The sequence below is a fragment of the Protopterus annectens genome, chromosome 5.part0 (genome assembly GCF_019279795.1).
Source record: "Protopterus annectens isolate FY-2018-M chromosome 5.part0, PAN1.0, whole genome shotgun sequence".
NCBI lineage: Eukaryota > Metazoa > Chordata > Ceratodontiformes > Protopteridae > Protopterus > Protopterus annectens.
The window spans coordinates 1,228,838,522-1,228,863,391 of NC_056735.1; the positions used below are offsets into that span (position 1 = coordinate 1,228,838,522).

The 24,870-nt window shown below is 39.7% G+C and overlaps 1 protein-coding gene across 2 annotated transcripts in view; it reads right to left on the minus strand.

Annotated features, from left to right (window-relative positions):
* Positions 1-24,870, minus strand: part of LOC122801610 (CLK4 associating serine/arginine rich protein) — a 1,938,306-nt gene that overhangs the window by 128,329 nt on the left and 1,785,107 nt on the right. Inside the window, exons 18-19 of one of the 2 annotated variants that reach the window (XM_044071085.1) lie at positions 15,655-15,701; positions 15,464-15,546 (exon numbers count right to left, since the gene is read on the minus strand). In XM_044071085.1, coding sequence (XP_043927020.1) covers positions 15,464-15,546; positions 15,655-15,701 — 130 coding nt within the window. Of the gene's footprint in view, positions 1-15,463; positions 15,547-15,649; positions 15,702-24,870 lie in introns of those variants that run through there. The other variant, XM_044071086.1, reaches the window with a different exon arrangement.

The window sequence follows — 24,870 nt, forward strand, 5'->3', positions numbered from 1 at the left end:
ACATACTAACAAAACTGGGATGCACTGTTGCCATAGTTGCAACATGTGCAGGTTTATTTCTGAGGGACCTTATATCAAAATTGAAGCCTTAGATAACACGTTTAAGGTTCCTGGTTACGTTGACTGTAACTCAAAGGGGGTTGTTTACATCAGCCAATGTTCTGGTTGCTTTGCATTTTACATTGGAATGACCACCCGCAGTCTTAAAACCAGAATAAGGGAGCATGTATACAGCATTAAGACTAAGGATGAAAACAACGCTCTCTTTAAACATTCTACAGTTTGTAATACATACAAAAAATTTTTATTTTCTGTTTTGGATGTTGTGCATTCCGACTTAAGAGCAGGTGATTTTAAGAATTATTTAGAACAACGTGAAACTATGTGGCAAATCAAACTTAATTCAGATAAATTTCCTGGATTAAATGATTCCATTAATATAAAATGCTTTTTAAAGTATAGGAAATTACATGTTAATAAAGTATGTGACACTTCTTTATTTTTTGGTTAACCATCAGCATTTTTACTGATTTTAATAGTTTAATTATTTGATTTTTTAATTAATTAATTTGTATGTAATTTGTCTTAGTATTTAAATGCTTTGAAGTGGGAATTTGTTGCATTCTGAAGAAGTCTTGTGACGAAAGCGGGTATTAAACATTTGACTACGCTATTGCACCTTTGCCTCTCATCTCGTGCTTTGACTGTGGTTTTATTTTCTTGGTTTTGTGCTTCGTACGTTTTATTTAAAGGAATCAAGGTATTGGGAGCAAATAACTAAAGAGGGAGACATAACAAAATGAAAGAGGCTAAGATGACATTTGGACTGCAGACTAGAGACTGCCTTCACTATCAGTGTTTGACGTAAGAGTATAGGCAAAGAGAAGGGGATTTACAATTCACAAAGAAACAATGGGAGGTCATGTACGGCTCCTCAACTATGCAATGAAGTCTAGAAGATTTAGCAGTTTTGCTTGGAAGTGTTCACACAGGCATTTTAGACCTCAAGAAGACTCCAGATAATTTTAAATTCAGGTAGATGGCAAATAGAGGAGTGATGCATTTATTTTTTTTCTTTTTTGAGCTAGGATAGAGGATCAGAATTGCCTAGACATGGTAAGACCTTGTTAAATTAAATTCTGGTGGCTACAAAAAAAACCAATTACTAGAAAATGGAAATCAAAGTTTAAAACCAACTGTATTTGTAGTACAGAATATTGTAACAGAAAAAAGAACTGGAATTGGGATCTTTAGAAAAGGGTATGAGCAAATTGCATTAAAAAATGGAAATTGTGGGGACAATACATGCAGAGCCATTTTTGAAGGAGGAGTAAGGTTTAAAGGAAGGCAGGAACTGAATAAGTTATGCAATGTTGGACTGATGATAATTGGGCAGAAGAACATATATGTATAATGTTTGTAATTGTAATCATACTAATATGGTTTTTCTTTTATCTAAATGTATGTTTGCCTATGTTTTAAATGATAATTCAATACATTTGTTAAAAATAAGCAAACAAATCTCCTTTGCATTCATAATTTTCTTCAAACACTGCTATTTGTGGCACTGCTTCTTGCCATGTAAGCCAAGACCCTGTTTTTCTATTTTTTCTCCTAAACACTTGTCCATTCAAATTCCATACTAAAATGTTTAGTTCATTTGCAACACCTTTACATCCATATTTCATTTCCATCTCGATCCCTCTTAACCAGTCATTTATTCTTTTAACTACAACTCTTGTGCTCAGTTCTAAATACAAAAAGCTGCCTAGTACTTCACACTTATATAATACTTACACAAAATTGTGTTCACAGTAACAACCTCTTTCAAACAGCAGTTGTCGGTTTTCTCACTTACCCATTATTTACCTTTTATTTTTTTAGTCAGTCATTGTATCAAACCCTGCATTTCACATTTCCTCCCCTTTTAATAAGCATTTCTGATCAAAACAAAAAAGTAAAAACAACTATCATTAATTACTTAGCAGCAGCAATTCCATGAATCACTGTAATAACAGCTTTGTGACAACTCAATGTTCGTAGCTAGATATTTTGTCTCCAGCATTTTAAATGCCTTCCCAGTACTGTCTCCTCACTAGGATCATCATGTGCTTTTCTCATTTTTTTCTCGCCTTTTTTTTTTTTTTGGAAAACTGACTACGGTTTTGTTGCAAGACTATCAACTCCTTTTGTCTGCCTGAAGCTTTCAGTTTGCTGTTTCTCCATTACTTTCTAGTCTCCGTTTTCTCCACATTATCCTGCTGTTTCTAAAGACCCGCAGAAGCTTGTTCTACACCTAGGTACATTTTAATTCCCAAGGGATAGAAAATTTGAAGCAAGGTAGGGTACAGAAGTTTAAATCTTGATTTAATTTCCTTAAATGTTTTGATGGACGGAATACATTCCTTCTAAGTCCTACCTACCCCAAATAATTATCCACAAAGACACCTGATTCCCTGACCTTCAGAGAGATCCCCTTCGTTCACAGCTTGGGAAGTTTTTCTTTAGGTTGATAAGTCTGTAGTTTAATTAGAACGGCTTTTAGTTGCCTTCGGAAGATGCAATGTGGCATATTCACTCTGTGAGCCCTTTCTATTTTTATTTCCTTAGGGGAACACCGGTCCATTTACTAGCACTCCACAGTCCTTTCCTTCTATCTTCTGTGGCACTGCCGTAAAATTAGAGATCTACATTGCAGCTCTATTAATTTCTGACCTCTCTCTCCTATTTAATCTAGTTTCTTCCTTTAGTTAATCACTCCCTCACTTCCTTCTCAGATGCCTGGATCTGGGGTCACCTCATCTGAAAGTTTACTTACCTTTTCCATTTTCTCTTATTTATTATCTGAAGTAATGTAATGTAAAAGTACATCTCTTATTATTGCTGCATGCATCTTGTATATTTTCTTTTTCAATAAAGTACCTGCCATTTCATCTGGTACATTACGTGGGTGACCCACTTCCTGCCAATATTCCACGTTTTTGTTCTCCCTCTTTACTTCTGAGAGCCTCTTTCTGTACTAATTTCACAATTCTGTCGCCTCTCTATTTTCTTACTTGCCTTCATGGAAGTCATAAACAGCTTTTTTCATCTGCAGTTCTAAACAATTACATTAACTGTCTTTTTGTGTTTACTCCAAATTCTTTCCCTTGAAAATTGTTTTTAGCAACTTGTCTGCACCCCGTAGTCACAATTAACAGCCTTTGCAGTCTGTCCATTAATACACTGTTCTTAAGCTTCCTGCTCCTCATATTCAACTTCCACATTATCTATCATTCTGTCCACCATAAAGTGTACATTCAGCAATGCAAATATTTACACTTCCCATGTATATTCTGTCCTACAGTTCACATTTAGGACACCATGCAATTAAATATTCAAAGGATCCACCTCAGAAACATCTTAGGCTGCCTTTCCTAATCAGAAGATTTTTTTTTCTAAACACACATTCCACTTGTTACATGTAAAAGTCATGCATTTTTTTTTTTTTTTTTTTTTTTATTCCCAACCTCCATTCTCAAAGCCTAATCTGCTTATTTAAATCCATGACACAGTTATCAAAAACTATTACTTTATTAACTTTCACAGGAGCTACACTGTAATTTCTTAGCTAAATAAAAGCTTTTTTTTTATCACAGAGCAGTCAAAAAAAATGAAAGCAATTACTTTACCAAGGCTCACTACCTTAGCAACTGTTAAAGTCTACAATAATTTTATCCATTCTTTCATAAGAAAAGTAAAAGGTTTGTTTTGCAAATGCCTCACCCCACCCCCACAAAAAAAAAAAAAAACGATTCCCCACATGGTGCAATCATCTACTTCCAAATGTCTTATCTGTCCAGTAATATCTCTATAGCTTTTACATATCCAAATCATACTTCATTCATTCATTTCACATCATTGGTCTCTGGGGTTATAGACCACCTGCAACTGAACACTGCTTAGCTTCCCTCTGTCATGCACTTCAAACCACAACAGTAGAAATGTGGACAAAAGACCTGCCACCGTCTGTTCTTACAGTTCATTGTTTACTTTCCCCCCTCAGCAAGCTACAAACTCCTATATATTCCATGAAACTACCACATCAGTACCCTTATGGGCTCAATACGTATGCATTTTACACAGATTTCTGATCAGCTGCTTACGAACAGTTTCAGTATTCACTTCATCTACGACACAAACTATAATTTTATTTCATAAAGCCTCCAACTCTGTTCCTGTGGGTTCTGCTACTTTTGCAGTTCCCAAAGCACAAACATGGGAAACGTCTTATCTTCCAATAAAGCTACATGCAAGACACCTTACCTTCCTTCTTTGCAAAAATCCAAACCTGAACTTTTGTGACCTCTACCCCTTCTATATCATTGTACACTTGTGCTCAACAGCATACAGTTGGAGAATCTGCCTGATACTGTGACCAAATTATTCTAAGACCACATAAAACTATCAGGGGCATTCCCTAAAAGTAGGGTATAAGCAAAGCGAAACTAAACTGGTCAACAAAGTTTATTATTTTTATCAATTATATAGCTGATCCTGTTGTGCTTTTTAATGTTATGCTACTAGTTTCTAACTGCATGCACGTCCTTACACGCTTCTGTACACTAAGCTTCACAGATTCAAAAAAGCCTTGGACCTCACCAGGGATTGTTACAGGCCACTCTCCATCTTGCTCATGGCCAAAATACCTTTCCCTCAAAACATGCATCCAATTTTGTTTTGAATACTTCAAACTTTTTGATTTTTCTTAACTCCAGAGGCAAACGATTCCATCTCTTGCCTGCTCTACTCTGAAAGTCCTCCCAAAGTTTGATCATATATTTGTTATATCAACCAGAAACTGGTTGTTCCTGGTACACTTGTTGTGAGAACCAAAATTTACATCAAGTAAACAACCAATTTCACGATTCCTCAAACATGTAAAAATTCAGATCTGCAGGATTTGGTGATAGATCTAATGTATATTGATTTTGTTCAACCTTTCTTCATATGACAATTCTTTGAAAGGCCTAATCTGTCTTGTTAAAAAAAAAAAAAAAAAAACTTCTGTGCCCTCTCCAATTTACTAATATCTGTCCTTGATTAAACACAAAAGCCTGAGTCATACACAATTAATGGTCTAACTATTGATTTATAAACTGAATCACAATTCAGTGATGGGGAAGTAATTACCCTCATTAATACCTTTATTACTTGGCATGTCTTTCTCAACAACTTATTCACATACATGCAAAACTTTAAATTACTGTTTATAACAATTCTCAGGGCCTCATGCCTAGGATTATCCCATACAAGGGTAGCATACAAACTATAGGAATATCAAGCATTTTTCCTCATGCAGACTACGCTGGATTTTAAATTAAAATTCATCCCATTAATTTTAGACCATGTAATAAATTAATCTAAATATATGTGAATATCTTGATCTAATACTGAGCTGACTACTTCAGAACCATTTACATTGTTTGCAAATTTCCCAGCCTAGCACTACTGATTAGCTGGGAATGTGGATGTAAATACAAAAAAGTAAGGGCGCCATCACTGATTCATGAAGACACTTTTTTAAAATTTAAATTATTTGGATCCAAGTCCCTTGATGGTTAACCAACAGGTCTGACAGAGTGGCCGATCAATAATCCAGTTTACAATATAACCATTATATTACTATTTCAATAATACATTAATATACAGGACTGTACCAAAAAAGTCTACATAAATTACATCAACATTCAGGTCCACATCCAAGGTCTTGACCACATCAAAACAAAAAGCAACAAGCTTTGTAATAGTAGACCTTCCTGAAGAAAGGCCATGTTGATATATAACAATTTAGTTGCTCATCTTTTTTTCAACAGTAATGAGACCAATATTCTTTCAAAACTCTTTCCTTTAACACTGGTCAAACTAACTGGCCTACAGTTTTCAACAAGTGATGTTTCACCTCCATTACTAATAGGAATCACTAATGCACTTTTCCACTGCATGGGTACTATATATCATACTCCAAAGATTGCTGGAACACGCAAAAATGAAAGTTATGTACTTACCATAAGGATAGATTCATGCTATCTCTTTATGTCCAGTTCAACATGTGGGCAAACTTGATCTAACTTATATCGGGGCTGGCCAATTCCAAAATACTTCAGCACCCTGAGTTCCACCTCCATTACACAATGCTTAGCTCTGACAGACTAACCTCAGATTAGAGTTTGCCCCTCTCCAAATTGGCTCCACTGCTGAACCCAAAACCTGACACCAAGACCCTCCCCCCAAAAAGCAGAAAAACAATTTCTACAACTCAATTGACCAAAGGATCAAGAAAACATAATGCAGGACGGGATAGGTGTGCAGGATAGTTGAACTGCATGGAAAGAGACAAAACAAATCTATCTTTATGGCAAGTACATAACTTTTATATCACGTCTTTTCCAGATGGGTTCAACCTGTGGGGCAGAGTCCCCAGCCAGGTTACACCCTAAGATAGCCCATTCCACAATATGATGGAACCAAAAGAGAGTCTAGACCTCGACTAAATATACAGCTTATAGTGGGACACAAAGGTAAGAGGAACCACCCAAGTGGCAGAGGAACAAATGTCATCCATAGCTACTCTCAAGAGGAAGGTCATACAGGTAGTCATAGCTCTAGTAAAATGACCCTTCGGTTTGCAGCGCAAAGTCTTCCCTTTCATAATGTATATGAATGAAATGCACTCACAGACCTACTTAGAGTAGACTTAGATAATGGCTTTCCCAACCAGGCATTTAAATAAAAAAATTCCAATCCAAGTAAAATCTCAACTGTCCACGAATGTCGTGACAGTGAAGTAAATATTCTCTTATTTGAAAGTTCAGAGAAAACACTGGTGAGCAGCCTGTCGGGCGCTAGGATCTGCCACATAACACAAGCACTCAGGTCACTCCAAGGCAAGTACAAATATGACTCAGTCATTGTCCATGCTGGTGTTAATGACCTGAGACGCACCTCCCTGGACTACATGAAAAGAGACATAAAGGAGCTCTCTGAGCATGTAGCCCAGGCCGGTATGACCCTGACCTTGAGTAGCATCTTACCCTCACCAAGAATGATGCCACAATATGAAGACAAGATGATCAATTTCAACAATTGGCTTAAGTACTGGTGTCATTCAAAGGGGATCCAATGCCTGTCAGCTTAGGATGATATGCTCGACAAGCCAAGATGCTTCGCTAGGGACGGCTTGCACCTGTCACCCCTGGGCTTTCAGATATTGGCAAAGGCTCTTGCTACCCCCATAGTGCCTTTTTTAGGCAAGGCTCAAAAGACAAACCCACCTCCATAGGTATCACAAGGGATAAGAAACTAAGAGTAATGCTACTCAATGCCAGAAGTCTAAACCTCAAGATGCACGCACTCGAAACTCTCCTTAGCATGGAGAACATCGATATCTGTGCAGTAACAGAAACCTGGTTCAGGGCTCCCGAGAGCACCCCAACACTACCAGGTTATACCTCATACCATGCTTTTCGGCCCCAAAACTTGGACCGAACCACAAAAGGAGGGGGAATATAGATATTCATCAAAGATACCCACACCTCCAGGTTGCTGGCAAAGCACGAAGCATCAGAGACTATCCATGTGCAACTAACAGTGGGTAAAACTGCCTTCCAGTTTATAGCCTGCTACAGACCACCCTCCCAAACCCAGGAACCCCACTCGGCCTTTCTGAGAACACTGGAAAATATGAAGGTCTCTCCAAACACCATTATATTGGGCGACTTCAACTACCCAAACATAGACTGGGAGCATTACTCTAGCTCCAACACCCTAGCCCAAAGGTTCCTAGAATTTATAAACTCAAATGCTATGGAACAACTTGTTACCACTCCCACAAGAGGGAAAACATACTGGACCTGATCATCACCAACATGGGGACTCTATGCTCCAGACCAGAAGTGTATCCCTCACTGGTAAGATCAGACCATAAACTAATCTCACTGGATATTCACATCCCGACCCCACCCCTGCCCAGAAAACCACAGTGAAAAACTTCTCTAAAGCAAATTTCACACTCCTCAAAACCAAGGTGGAATCCTTCAAAGCCCCCGGGCCTGTGGAAAATACAGCCCAGACCACAGAATCCTTTATAAACGCATTCTATGAACACCTTCAGGAATGCATGGATCATGCGATCCCAAATAAAACCAAGACCCAATCCTCCAAAGGCAGACGTCCTGCCTGGTGGACCCCAGCCATAAACAAACTATACAATAGAAGGAGGAAGCTACTAAATGATAGAGCAAAATCCCAAAAAGGGAAGGCATCACTGATCAGTATTAGCAAAAAACTACGGGCACTCATAAAATTGTCTAAGGCCAGCTTCGAGAGAAAAATTGCACAGGACACTAAGGATAATCACAAGGCTTTCTTTAGTTATGTTAGGAACCTGGGTGGTAATTCCCAGATATGCTCAGAATTAGTCCAAAATGACAAAAAATACATTGAACCCACAGATATTGCCAACATCCTAGCTGCCAGGTTCAGCGCAAACTCCCCCCCCACCAAAAGGGCAAATATCTATCCCAGCAGAGTGCTGCCCCCCTGACATCTCAGAAGCTCAGGTAAGAGCCGTCCTCTCCAAAGCAAAAAACACAGCATCAATGGGACCAGACGGTGTCCCGGGCTGCATCCTACATGAACTCCAAGAAGAGCTAAACCCAAACATAAAACTACTGTTCAATCTCAGCCTTACTACAGGATATGTGCCCAAAGAGTGGTGTACAGCAACAGTGGTCCCTCTCCATAAAGGTGGTGCCTCAACGGATCCTGGAAATTATCGCCCCATAAGCCTGACTAGCTTGGTCTGCAAAGCTATGGAAAGGATCATCATGGACCTCATAAATAAAGATATTGGGGACCTACAGACACTGGATCCTACCCAGTTCGGCTTTGTTAAGGGCAGATCCTGCCTCTTAAACCTGGTTGATTTCTTTGAAACAGTCACTAAGGCCATTGACGAGGGAAGGTGGTCCACACAGCCTACCTGGACCTCGCAAAGCCTTCGATACAATACCCCACTCGGGCATTATAGATAAGCTCACCAGCTTAAATATAAACCCCTATGTCACTAGATGGATTGCAAACTGGCTCAAGGACAGAACCCACATGGTTAGAATTGCTGGAGCCATGTCAGACTCCAAACCAGTTACAAGTGGTGTCCCACAAGGCTCAGTCCTGGGACCTCTCTTGTTCGGTATATATTTCTCGGAGGTACAGGCCAACACGGAAGGACTGTGGCTGACCAAGTTCGCAGATGACTGCAAACTGGGCGCCATAATCGACTCTCCAGCCGACACAAGCATCCTCCAAAAGGGCCTCATAGAAACAGACAACTGGTGCCAGAGCCATGGCCTCAAGCTAAACGCCAAAAAGTGTACAGTCATCCCCTTTGGCAAAAACAAAGTGCCCACAAATTACCACATAGGTGGTAATCCATTAAGTACAGAAGAAGTAATTAGGGACCTGGGGACCCAAGTTGATAGCAATCTCTCATTTGACAACCACGTGGCCAAAGTGGTTAGAAAAACATTTTATATAGCCCACCTAATCATGAAGGGATTCACATCTAGATCAGGGGAGGTCATCGTGCCTCTTTACTCATCCCTCATCAGGCCCATAATTGAGTACAATGTCCCTTTTGGGATGTACCTTACCAGACACCTGCAGCAACTGGAAAGACCCCAAAAGTACCTCACCAAGAGGATCAAAGGGCTCAAACAGATGCCATATGCTGCCCGGTTAAAGAAACTCCAGCTCTACTCAGTGGCATACCGCCTGTCTGTGCCTGACGTATAAAGCCATGTCCAACCCGGAATTAATGGACATGCTGCACCTCAGAAAATCCAAATCCCATCGAGCTACGCGCTCGAGAGACTTGAACCTCAGCACTGAAATAAATAGGACATGCTGGAGGGACAGATTCATAACCCAGAGGCTCCCTTCACTCTGGAATAAAATCCCAGTCCAGGTTAGGCAGAATCCCTCATGGACTCTCTTCAAGAGGAATCTTGATGAGTGGATGGGAGATCGTAGGTTTACCTCAGGTATCACTTCTGTGTCACTGTTAGACAGAGGCACAGTATACTAACCTCGAAAAAGGGCATAGCAAAATAAATTTAAAATGGGTGGCGAAAGCCAAACACATTCTGGCTAAGCTTATAAATGCCCTAGGGCAGATAGCCTAGTATGAACCTATAAGTGAATAGCCTGATTTAAATTGTTCTCTCTAGCCAACTACATCAAAAAAGCAGAATCAATTCTGTGAAACATCCTGTCTTTATGAAAAACGAATGAACAAGTCAATGAGAGCTCAAAGTCTAGACCAAGCTCCAAAAAGGTAAATGAACAAGGAAAAAAGCACTCTGAATACCATGGATGAATCTTTAATGACAAACACAAGATTCACACACACAAAAAAAGCTTTCACTATAAGACCTTCGCCAATTGTCACTTCCTGTTGCATACATTACATCCTTAGACACATGTACCAAACATAATTAATAATCACATACATTTAAAACCAATTCAAAGTTAATTATGCAAATATACCCTTATCTATAAATAAAAAAAGAGCTAAAATACAGTAAAATATATCTAAAAATTGTCTGAACTTTTTTAAATGATGTCACTTCCTGTTACTTGCATCAGACTAATGAATATACAACTAAATAATCACTTTTACTTATATATAAACATATATATATATATATATATATATATAAATATATATATATATATAGACAATGCTACCGAAGAAACAGCAGAATACAGTCATTTAAAAAACTTTATCTGATAGATTTCTCTTAAGTACATACTTTTAAGGAGACAGATGTGTTCAAACCTGAATGGCTGTTTGCTCTTAATATTTGTAGCCATTTGTATCCAGATCATTTAGTTCTGTTAACAACATCCCCTCTTCTATAATGATAGTGTGTGACAACTTCTATTACCTTAAACATAAAGCTGTGACCTTCACCCTTCTTCTGAATGTGTTTGTAAGGGGCATTTGTCTCGGCCTTTCTTCTTATGTCTGACAGATGGTTACAATTTCTTTCTTTTAACCTACAAATTGTCTTACCAACATAATAACTTGGGCACAGATTAGAAGTTGCTGAAAATATCACATTTGAAAAACAATTAAACTAATACATTCTACCTGTATTAATTTATACAAAGTTAACATCCTCACTAATCATACTGCAGTACTTGCAACTCCTACAAGGATATGTGCCACACTGCTTTATTTGATAATCTCACTCGGCTCAAGATTATTCACTCTTTAATATCTAAACTTAGGCTTCTCAGGTAAAATATCCTTAAGTTTTTCCAATATGCTTTAGAATGTGCCAGTGTTTTGATATTATATTTTTAAAGGCATAAATATGTCTATTATGCCAATGGTCATTCCTATATATTTTCCAATAATCTTAAGCAAAAGCTGTGTTATAAAGAGCAAACAGAGATCCACTGAATAAAGCAATATGGTACAATATCCTTGTGGGTGTTGCACGTACTGCAGTTTGATCAGTGAGGATGTTAACTTCATACATCCGAATACAGGTAGAGTGATAAGTTTAATTGTTATGCACACTGCAGCACAAGTAATGTGATATTTAGTTCCAGAGTCGTTCGTTTGCCCTGATGCTGAGATTGGAGCTGAGCTGTTCATAGCCAAAGTGCCGACAGGGAGAGATGAACCCAAGATCAGAAATGAACCTGACCCAGTAACCTCCAGCCCCCAAGGGTTGGATCCATGGTCAGCTTGGTTGGCTCCAAGAGACCTGGAGTTGAGTAGGCAAGGCAGAGGTGACAGCCAAAATTGACCAAGTTATTAAATTTGACTAAACCGGTGGTAAGGCAACTGGCTCCTGAAACCCCAGAGCCATCTGCCCAAGGGAAAAAATAAATTCAATGGAATGGAAGCCTCCAGTCTGGGACAAGAAGCAGAAGAAATCAGACCTTACTGCATCTGGGCTTGTGGTAAGGACCCCATCAGCTGTTCTAACTCAGTGGGTCTCAAACTCTCAACTATCACACTGACACAGACGAGGAAGCTAACAAGGGGGCTTGGAAGCCCACCTGCTAGCAGAATGCACCAAGGACCTGGCCTGAACCAAAGAAGCTTGGATCTGGGGCAAACATGGAGAGGACTCTGGAAAGAACTCTTGAGGAGTAGAGAGGGAGAAAAGTGAATGAATCCTGCCAGAGGGAGTCCTTCTCGACAAAAAAGGGCTAGGGATGCTAAGTGTTGAGGAAGCCTTCTCTGTAGTTGGTGACACAGGAAACAATTCAGAGGTGTCAGATTTTAAGATGGTGCCGAGACCATGAAGACCTTGAGATCTTCAGGTTCGACTGGCTAGAGGTAGGGGGGAGCTGCTTGTTTATGGTCCTCCTTAGACAATTTGGGGTCCTTAAGTTCCCTCATTCTGACCCCCAATCACCCTTCACGTTTTTTTTTCCTCTCTGGAGAAGAAGAGAAAGAAGCCTCACCAGCTGGCAAAAGACATTTAAAACCTAACTTGGGCCTCCTTTCGTTAACAGCCCTGGACCCGAAACCATTGCAAATAGCACTCTCTCTCTCCAGGTGAGCGGGCCAAAGACAGCAGACGCACTGATCAGTGAATCTTGGGAGGGAAATTTGTGGCCATACACTTTTTAAAAATCTTTCTGCATTGCTAAACAGAAAAAAACAGACCCTAACTAATATAAATGAAACTATTACAAGTAATGGAAGGAACACTCCACGCAATACAAGGGCAGGAAAAGTTTGCTAATGCCAAGATCAAACACTCCTACCTAACCTAACAACTACACTAGTTAAACACAAGAATAAAACTACAAAAAAACACACTGAGCATCAACTATCCTATATTCTGAAAATTGTAGAGGAAAAATACAGAACTACACAATAATTTGCAAAAAAGAATACAGCCCCAACAGAGCTCAAGATCAAGCTGTTACCCTATAAGTCTGTGAATGAGATCTGGGATTATTCTGTCAGAGCTAGGCATTATAGGAAGAGGAGGCAGAGCTTTGGCTGGGGGGGTCTTTTGGAAATGGCAAGTCTCAGATACAATAACCCATACGTTGAACCAGGACAGGAAAAAAACAACACTGGATCAATACATTCCAATACTATTCTTAGCAAAGGACATAAATAGTCCATTAATCCCATCTGGTTTAGGGGGCGAATCTAATTTTACTTTTGCCAAATTCTATACATCCATCTCTAAATGGAAATGAGGAAAACCACCCACCTTCCTAATTTTATTCTTTCTAATATTATTTTACAAGTTATCATCCACACATCTGCCAAAAAACTAATAAAGTGTTCAATTTAGGAACAAGAATATTCCATCACATATTAAGCTACCTTTCAAATTCACAACCTTATTCATTTACCTCACATTTATAGGATTTCTTATCATCAGACACTCCGTGACCAAGGCTTAATTCATAAATACATTTTGCCTTCCTAACATGCTTCCTGACATTAGCTGCTGTTACTTTAAAGAACATATTATGCACTGTAGGATTTTGCTCCAATCTCTCCCAAGACCTTTTTTTTTTCTTTCTCACTAGTGCAGTTATTTTGGAGGTAACCCGAAGTGGCTTTTTATTAGTAGCAACTTAGGATGTTTTATTTGCAGGAACAAACATGTCTATGGAGACATATAATCTCTCCAAAAGACCATTAAAGTATTCCTTATGATTCCTTTCCAGTTACAGCGCACCAGAAAAATAATCAGCCTTATAAAAATTATTCTCTAATGCAATACGCAAGACTTAAAACAAAGGCAGATCACTTAAATGAACACCTGACTACTGAGTGTTCAGAAGTATTTGGAGGGTTTAAGATGATTAATCAGAGACCAAAACCCCATGAGATGAAAATATCACATCTAAAACATTTTTATCTTTAGTTGGTTGATTTACTCTGTGAGGCTTCCATCTCAGTTATGAAGGATAAAAAGACAATTACCTAGCCCATTATTACCAGTCATATACAACCAGTTAATACCAAACAAGTTCAAACCATCTATAAGAACAAAATTAAAAGTGGAAATACTTTTGAATAATTTATCACCCACAATTTCCATTCTATATCAGTTAAGGAAGGGGGAAGGTCTATAAAATCCATAAAGTAATATCCCACCTTCTCTGTTATCCCTTCTACATAAATGAAAACCATTATATCCAGTAAAGTTAAAAAGGCAATACAAGACACTAAACCATATCTCAGTAATTACTGTTATGTCCACACTACCTTCAGATAATAAAAAAAATGATGCTTCACATTAAACTTCTCGCATTAGTTACACAAAAAGTCAAAGATTTTCTTTTTCCCCTTACAATATTCCTTGGAAACTGATCAACTCCAATTCTTAAAAAAAAAAAAAAAAAATGTGTTTGTTGAGTGACTTGAAGTGAAACCTATCCCTAGAAAAATAATCTGTTCTTTCTAATATATACATTTCCATATACATATATGGCAATTACTAGTCTCATACATACACATTTGTATATTACTATCAAAGTTACTGGCCGCAGCTAGTTGTTACAGTTTTATACTTAACTGACAAAAAAAGATCCATGAAAAAAAGTGTTACCTTGGACATGGAAAAATGTTCAACTATTTCTTTAACTTTTCTTAGAATTCTTTGCTGACCACTTCCCACAGATCATTACCACCACCACATACCACTACAGCAGAGATCTGATCATCTAATTTAATTAACTTAAGTATACATTTTTAATATCTACTACCTTTGCCCCACAAAGGACTGTTGCTGCAGTTTTCATCTCATCTATGTGGGGCAATTTTTTTTCATCCCACATAACAATGAGTCGTCAATTACTAATATACACCCATTTTTACTCCATTTTTTATACATCTGTTTAATCTCCCAGGCCCCTGCTTACATTCATCGAGGGTATCAGAACTTGTCAGAGATTTAGGATGCATGGCTAGGCTTAAAAAAGGCCCTTGTAGTCGTTAGCCTAGTAAACACCTATGAACTATGAGTAAAGCCTGATTAAAGAACAAATAATTCAGGTTCGAAACATTCCTCAATGTAAATTTTTCACTACCACTGTTGTTATCTTCAGGACCTTCTACACCTCTTTCTCCAACACCCCCCTCCCATTTAGTGGTCTCCCATGTTAAGCAAGGCTTTGGAGCAATGCCATTTTCACACTGTACTTTTCAACAAGTACTTTCAAGTATTTATGTTGTATTACACATGGCATGTTAGAGCTTTAATTATTCTTGTTTACAGTGGGGCTTTCAAACCCAGCATCACCCATAAATGGATTTTAAGTTGGACGTCTTCCTGTCTGATTGTAATTACGCAAACAGTGTTGGGCAAAATTCATCCTAGAAGCACAAAATTATCTTACACGTTCTGTTTATGTGCATACTCACTGTGTCTAGGTGAGGGAGATCGGCTTGGTCGACTGTATTTCTGTTCCCATTCTTCCCTTTCCCTCTCTCTACGTTCTCTCTCCCTTGATCAATACACAGAATAATATCTTGACTTTCTTTTGCAAGTATACAAATTTAAACAAATACAGTTTAATTACAAAAAAAGAAGAAATCTGTATAAACTTTTTTACTTCATTCTGATTTTCCTGGCCATTACCCGGAGTTCATCTTCTCGTTCCTAAAATGGAAGAATAGACAAGCAAATCATATACATATCTGACCATAAAAGAAGCACTGTTTACACTAAACACTATTGGCCAATCTATACAACTATATAAAATTGTTAATTTTAAGATTACATTTTCTGCAGTTCTCGTTCTTCTAGACAGTAACCCTTAAACAGAGCAATTCCAGTTCACTCAAGCAATCTGGATGTTCAACAGAATTCTGCAACTGTTGCTCTCACTAGAAATCATCCGGCTTATATGTATGATTTTATCACTTGCACTGTTACTGGATCACAAGGGCACCAGTGCAAAAGGCAGTTGTGCAAATGCCGTTGTGGCAGAAAAACAGTCACAAACAGCAATCAGACTGTCACTGATACTCACATAATAGGTATGTATATACCCTACCAGCTGATATATGAGGGAACCCTCATAAGTGGGAGTGGGTGAAGGCCTATTATCAACACATCTGTCCCTTCTCTATTTGCCTACTTTTCCTCGAAACTCGCATGCTAACAGTCTCTGCTGGCAGGTGTAGCGAAACATCAAAGTCTGCATTAGCTGAATACATCTAGCTCTTGCACCATTTAGTTTGCCACAATCCACAGATTAAATGTAGTTCCTGTAAATCATGAAAAACAATGGAAAAAAAAGATTAATTGTAAAAAGACATACCAGCTTGATTTACAGGTCACTCCAACAGCAACCCCAAGTCACAGGAGCCAACCAGACACAGACAAACAAGCAAGAGGTAAAAAGGATCCACAACAGAGGATCCCATCGTACATCAAATGACAAGATATCTTATATCTTATCAGTTGTATTCTATATCAAGGACTCTCATTAATGGGTCTACAATAGGGAATAATCACAAACAGTTTAAAACCTGTAGTTGGTAGAAACTGGAGGATAACCAGAAGGCAAAGAGTCAGAAGGCCAAGTACTGAAGTCACAGCCCAGACAATGTTTGCAAAGGTGTGAACAAGCAATTACTGAAATCCCTTCATATGGGGCATTAAAGGAAGGACACATTCCAGAGCTTGTAAACCAACTTCACAGGCTGTGAAGTTACCACTGCACCTTTCTCATGTGTAACACAGCAGTGATGCTCATAAAAAAAGATGTGCACATCAGAACCTTGAAAAATGTCCCTGTAATCAGTGAGTCAGAAAAGAAAAATCCAATTTCAAGTTGTACAATATACTGACACAATGCTAACATGGGAGATGTTATCTCTTGGCTTGAGAATGAAACAGAGGTCATTTTTGAAAAATGAGGAAGATGGGCAGACTCTTAAACACTCCATAATCTGATGAACTAAAATGTGTAAGCTTTAAAGAAAAGAGTCTGAATCAGTCACCTAGAATAACAGTAAATGTTAACACTCTAGCCTGAGGCAAATACTGAAGCCAAGCATTTAGCGAAAACTCTCTGAACTCAGTTAAATAGGTAACAAATCTGACAAAAGTGACTATGAACTCTGACTGGGAAGGTTAAGGGAAGCATTCTGCATATTCATGGTCAGCAAAATGCCTCCTATGTCAACAGTGGGAAGTGGTGTCTGCAATGTCGTTATGAACTTTGTCTTGATAAACATGACAGCATTCTGATATCTAAACTGGACCCTCCAATGACATTCCTTCTTTGACAGTTGGAATAATTCTGTGTAAAAAATCCCATGCCTTGTTCAACTAAAGATACTGGATGTGCGGCATGACTGTTCAATAGCTGCAAAACTAATGCAAAGCCAGGTGAATCTGATCTTCGAGTACTTTTAAGTTTCAAATGTACAAAATTATGTGATTAAACCTGTTAACATTACTTAGCCGACGCATCATGTCTGATGTTATCAGAAATCAGTGAGTTGAATAATGGCTGGCTAAATCTTCATTCTAAGCTAAGGGCTGGAGGAATACTTTAAGTAGCGCACACACACAATCAAGATGAATAAATGAAGAGGTGTCACATGACATGTATTCAACAGCTTTTACACAGCTCCACTGAAGAAGTGATGTGGCACTTAGACTAACTTACTGATTAACTCCCACATTAAGATATACCTCAGCATCATCACAGTGCCATGTACACACAAGTATACATACATAAATATGTAAACATTTATCACACACTTTTATATGCAAGTACAAACAAAAGCCTTTACTGTCCCCAGTGATGAGCTCTCATTCTCTCGCTCTACATATGTATAGGTACATAAATACACGCATATTATATACCTTCATACACAGTTGCACATGCTGCATTCTCCCTTACTTTAAAAGGATATAGGACAAGCTACAGGAATTATCACCGCAGTAACATTTCAAATGGAGGAATTGCTGCTGCTATATTACTCATAAGTAAGCCTTAGTCACAGGTGGAAGTAGCTTTGGATATCTCCAAAGTGGGCTGTTTTCTACTTGACAAAGAATACATCAGCAGACTACCAAGTAAAATAGGGAGAACATTCTGGGATACCTTCAGTTTTTGTTTTTGGTGTGAAAGGAATACGCTACTCCCTAATACCCTACCCTGTGACAGCTGCTCCGTGTCATGGTCAGTTATGATCCCTGGGAGACACCTATATATGCTTTGTTTGTAAGATGTATATCCCTACAAAATCAGAGTCTGCTAGGTACAGGACTGATGAAGGGGAATGCAGGTAAGAGTCTATACTGCAGCACTGATCCCAGTAACTGGGCACCTGCTGCAATAGTTATTACACAGCTTTACTATGTCTACCATAGGGATTGTAGGAGTCAGTGTTGCCGTGAGTACATCACCTATAGGCTTTGCATCTCTAGAACTCAAGATGGTGTGGCCAACATGTCCTACAACAATGCAGTGTTAAAACCTGTGATACTCCTGGAGAAACAGTCCAGCTTCTATATATAGTGTTAACAAAAAGAATGGATGGAGGTCCATGTGGCTGCATCAGGGATGCTATGGCCTGGCACTTTCCTGAAAAAAAAGTTGTAGCAACAGCTCTTACAAAATGAGCTATGACATGTTCCTGAAGTACCTGCCCATGATAAACATTGCAGAAGGCAATGCAATTTGCTAATCATTCTGAAAGTGTTTCCATGGACACTGGCCTGCTTACTTCCCTAGTACTGAGAGTTGAAAAACTGGCCAGGCTTTCTCGTCGGTACTGGTCAAGTAATACTGAGTTGCTTGAGCACGTTCAGTATACAGAGTAGTTTCTCTCCTCTATTCAGAGGTTTGGAAAGAAGGGTAGCAATTGGACAACCTGATTAAGGGCTAATATGGAAACCACCATAAGCACGAAAAAAGGCTGCCCTTAAGGACACCCTGCTCAAATTAAAACAGTGTATGGCTCTATAATCAAAAAAGGTAGCAACTCAGATACCCTATGTGCCCACACAATGAGTATGGAGAAACGTCTGTTCCAAGAAAAAACGTTTGGGCACAATCAATGGCTGGTTCAACAAAGGAAGAATATGCTTCTCAACTAGTTCAAGTCCCAAGACTGAATGTTTTTCCTGTGAGGCCTCAGGTGAAAGCAAGATTCATGTAAGAATGTAAAGGGCAGGCAGAAGGAATAAGTCAGTGGGTTTAGAGGCTGAAACCGCCAATAAATAAACCTTTAAGGAAGGCGTAAGCCAGACTCGATTTAAAACAATGCGCTTAAAATAATTGAGGACCTCTTATACTGTAGCTGTCTCATTGCAGATCTGACAAGAGTCACAAAAAGCAGAAGTTTCCCCCATTTACCCCAAAAGGACTTTTTGTTGACAGATCTGCATGTACCTTGCAGAACTGAAAAGAACTCAGGAGAAAACTCATCCAATCGAGGATTAGAGACCAAGTATTAAGGCAACTGGTGTGAGGCTGCTGAGTTTGAAATGAATAAGAGTGCCCTCCCCACCATGTTGGGTCAGACGGTCACAGGATATGGGCAAGGGGGGTCCCCTTTTCCTTCAACTGTGGTAATAGGGAAAACCAAGACTGCTTAGACTAGAAAGGGACAGTCAACCATAAGGTCTGTTTTTTGCAGAAGGGAAAGATGCCACACACAAGAACTTTCCCTAGCTGAGGGGATAATGAGTCTGCTGCTCTGGTTTGAATACAAGTCTTTGTGAAGCAAGGAGATTCACTTTTGGGACCCTCAATGCCAGGTTATGAACTGTAAACTCCTCCCACATCCAGACTCCCTTTAAAAGGATTAAATGAGGACCTTTCTTAATTGCTCCATACCAAGACTTTTCTAAATGACTATAACAGATTCATTTTCTTTAAGAATTTTAAGTATCTACATCCAAGATTTTCAGAGTAAACCTACACACGTTGTAGAAAACATCAACCCTGCTTGTATATTTCACTCAAGTGTGATACTGTCGGTCACTATTGTTGGCACTCCTGGTGCCAAGACATTTCTGAAGACTTGGACAGCATGCAGAAAGACAATTTCTTTGAAACTGACGTACATATTTTTAAGTCAGTCCACATCCCATGGGCCTTGAAACAAACACTGTGTATTGTAGCCCACAAGCATGACCTGTGGCCTATGGTCAGGTTTGGTTGTTCTCAGTGTGTGTGAAGGGCATTTCGTTTCTCAGATGTTGCTGGTTTAACACTAAATTCCTCATGCCCATTGTATGTATGTGGTATAACCACAAATTCCTTTAACAATGGTTCTTTGTAATACTCAGATTTACATAAAGAACCATGAAAATTGAGGGCACACTTCCCTAAGGTCCTTAACAGCATCTGAGCTGTAAAGGAAATTCTTTATACATAGCTAAGGAAAAAGACCTTTTTAGCCGGATGAAGAACCATGCTCTTTATTGCATTCACTACTCCAGGAAAGGTCTTGAAATTGGCATGACAGATTTGACTAATGGTAAATAATGGAAACACCCAGGCTGACGAGAAAGGACCTCGCAAGATTCAAAGCTTTACTTGACAGTTTTTCATACAGGGTCTGAATAAGAGTCATCCAGGTATGTGCAGAAGTGTAATGTGTATAAACTGAGTTAAGCAAATATGGGGAGAGGAGTACAATAGAGCGATAAGCATCCTGTACACCCAAGGTGATAAACCTAACAGTTCCACTATCGCTGTGGTTTTCCAGACTTTTTAAGACTGTGTATCTAGGGGAAGACTCTGATCAAGCCTTTTGACATTAGTAGAGCAACAAAGACCGCAGAATGAGCATCCTGATTTTTTTTTTCTTAAGTAAGGACAAGTCCAGTATGGGTCTTCAAGAACGATCATTTCCTGTCCACTAGGAACTACCTAAAAGTACTGTCCCTTATCTAGGGTGCAGCACTTACTCTACTGCAGAAGTCAGCAACTGAACCAACACTGGTCCTACTAGAAACCACTTGGTTTGGGAGGATATATGCAACACTCCAGGGGGGGAGCCTGTACTCTCTTCTCCCCTAACACAATCAACTCTCTAACTGACACATCCATGACAAAGACTCATAAAAGGTCAGACTTCCTTCTATTAGTATGGATGTAAGGGAAATGGAAATGTGCAAGACTGTACCAGGGATTCTGTCCCAACCTCTACCCTACTGCCTCCCTCAGCCTCTCCCGGTACCACCCTCAAAGAATTTTTTTTCTTTGATCTGCTTGGCTCAGGTCCATTCCCTATAAGGAGGCCACTTTTCTGGGAAAGCTCTTGCTGTATTAAAAGGACTGATCACTTAAAAAAATGTTGCTTCACCATTTGTGCAGTCTTTCCCTTCAAGTTTCTTTCTTTTTTTTTAAATTTAAGAGAGAAAGTAATCCAAAAATCAAGTGTTTGTCTCAGGATACATATTATGGCCCTAACACCCTCAAGTAAAGGTAGGCTTCTACACCAGTTATGCAACATTGAAAATGAATGTGAAGTATCTTGTCTGTACCAGGGATTCTGTCCCAACCTCTACCCTACTGCCTCCCTCATGCAAATGCATTCATAATACTATATTCACATCTTATAGCATCATTCATCTATCTTACGTGAAGTCTATACAAGTAGGGAAAATCTCATCATTGCGGCAGCATGGATGAAACCAACACTTTTATCTTAGTACACATGGGCATAGCAATTAACTGCTCCTATTATACCCATAGTTAATAAACGTACAGTCTTTTCCAAACTGATTCAAAAATAGTTTCCCTATTAAATAAATGAAAAGTGGAAATATCAAATGGCCATATAAATGAAAAGGCCATTCCTAGAAATTAATATTGTGGGGGGCTGTGCCACCCACACCCCCGCTAATTATATATACCAACTCCGAGATTGCACTACAGTGAAGAAAGGGCAAAATTTAAAGCCTTCACTGTACCACGATCTTACAATAGCGATATCGGTGAATGGCCTTTTCATTTATTTGGCCATTTGACTTTTCCACTTTTGGTTTATTTAATAGGGACCCCAAAAATATAATCTCTCTCTCTCTCTCTCATTAGGAAAGACTTTATGGGTTGGGGCCAGCCTGCCCCCTTAGGAAAAAAAATTATGTACTTACCATAACTTGGCATCTGTGCTATCCAGTGTCATTATTCATCACAAATGGGTCTAAGTTCAGAGCCAGCAACTATCAGACAGATCCAGAGCTCAAGCTCCCCCCTTCCCATAGTTCCCTGCTACCTTTAACCCTCGGATAGAGTTTGCTACACCAAAGGAAAGAGCCCGAAACTCAAAAATATTTCAACATATCAGTCACTCCAGCCTGCCAGAACACCCAGAAGGAAGATGGAAGAAGGGCGGGAATGTGATGAATACTGACACTGGATAGCACAGATGCCAAGTTATGGTAAGTACATAACTCTCTCTAGCTGATGCTATCCGTGTCATTATTCCTCACAAATGGGTCAGAGTCCCCAGCTTTTCAGTACCCTGGGTGGCCTCAATGAGGGATATGCCAGAGCACAGAGGAACCAAAGGCAGCCCTGTTCCTAGATACTAAGTCCAATTTGTAATGCAAAATGAAAGTGCAAGGATTAGACCAATTAGCAGCAGCACAAATCTCATACAGGGAGAGTCTAGCCCAAAAGGCAGAAGACGTAGCAACAGGCCTTGTAGGGTGAGACTTCACCGGTCTAGACAATTCCAACTGCCTACTATCATAAATGTGAGTAATACAAACTACCAGCAATCCACCTGGAAATAGTCACTTTGGAAACTACCTGCCCCTTTCTGTTCTAGGAGAAAGCCACAAAGAGCTGGTCCAACTTTCTAAACTCCTCAGTCCTCTAAATAAAAACGCAACTGCCTGTGGACATCTAGACAATGCAAAATATACTCCCCTTTATTAGAGTAATTAGGTAAGAAGACTGGTAGTTGAATCGACTGACTGAGATTAGCCTTGGAGGCCACTTTAAAGAGAAAGGAAGGATTTGTTCTAAGCGACACCCTATCCTTATGAAAAATCATGAATGGTGGTTTAATGCACAGAGCCTACAGTTCTGAGACCCTCTTGGCAGAAGTAATGGCTACTAAAAAGGCCGTCTTCCATGAAAGGAATTTAATGTCATATGACCCCACCGGTTCAAAATGTTTCTGTATTATGGACTGCAGCACCAGAGTCAAATCCCATGGAGGGGATGGATCCATAATGGGAGGACTAAGAAGAAAAACTCCTTTCAGAAAAGCTTTACACAATTTGGAAGAAAAGGTAGGCTCATTGTTGACACGGAAATTAGAGATGGCTGCCAAATGGAGTTTAATGGTCGAAAAACTCACCCACATCCTGAAAAGGGGAAAATAAGAAGAGCATCAGGAATAGCGTCTGAAAAGGGATCTAGATTCCTTTGCCTGGCCCAAATGGAAAACCTTTTCCACTTACTGGAATATATCTTCTTTGCAAATGGTTTCTGAGAAGCCAAAATAATACTTTGCACCGGAGAAGGAAGCCTGGACTGTGAAAGGATTACTGGAACTGGAGAAACCATGCAGTCAAATGAAGGGTCCAGAGATTGGGAAGTGGAAGCCCCTAGGGATGGGAAATGAGATCCGGAATGGGATCTATTATCCAGGGTGGATACCGCAGATGAGACCTTAGGAAGGGAAACCACGCCTGACAAGGCCAGATAGGGGCAATGAGGATGAGAGAGGACTTCAGGCGATGAGCTTTCTGTAAGACCTTGGGTATTAGAGGGATACGAGGGTAAGCATAGAGGAGACCCGAGGCCCAATAATGAACAAGAGCGTCCTTGGGTGACTCCCCCCATGGGGGAATCAGGGCAAAGTAATTTCTGCATTTGTGGTTGATTGGGATGCAAAGAGATTGCAGCATGACTGACCCCAATAACTGAAGATTATCCTTGCCACTGACGGATTCATGGACCACTCGTAAGGACTCAAGATGGACTGCTGAGTTTGCTAGCTAACACGCTGGAACTTCAAGGTAAATGAGTCACAAGAAGAAAGCACCTGGAAGACATCGCCTATTCCCACACTCTTATGGCCTCTTTGCAAAAAGGATAAGACTGTGTTCCCCTTGCTTGCTGATATACCAAACTACCACCATGTTGTCCATTTCAACTGCTATAATGCCCACAGGGAGGCAATCCTGAAAGGCTTGCAATGTTAGAAGGAATGCTCTCATCTACAGGACATTTATATGCAATTCAGTCTCTATGGGGACCAGGTACCTTGAAATGTCCTGCCCTGAAAAACCCCCCCATCCAAACAGAGAGACATTCGTTGTCACTGTGACCTTGGGTGGGGGAAGACAAAATGGCCAGCCTAGGTATAGCCACCAAGCAAGATGATTCCTACAAACCCGAGTCAGCTTTATCATCATGAACATGGGTTGAACCAGAATGGACCACTGGACTGCCAGGGTCCACTGGAGCACTTGTATGTGATATCATACCTGGTGAGAGGAACTAATTGAATGGCTGCTGACATAGAACCTAACGTTTGAAGAATCCAGCAAGAGAGACCTGGCTTTGAATGAGATGAATCCTGCGAGGAGGCAGTGCTGCTCTTTCTGATACTGTGTTCCAGCTATACTCCAATGAACTCCAAATTCTGGCATGGAACAAGATTGGAATTGGGCAGATTCACAGTGATACCCAGATAATGGAAAAGATTGTGGGCATAGCTGGCAGCCATTGATAGTCGATGCCTCTTGGGAACAGTGAGGAGCCAATCATCCAGGTAAGGAAAGACTTGGAACCCCTGCAGCCGAAGATAAGCTGCCACCACTACCATGC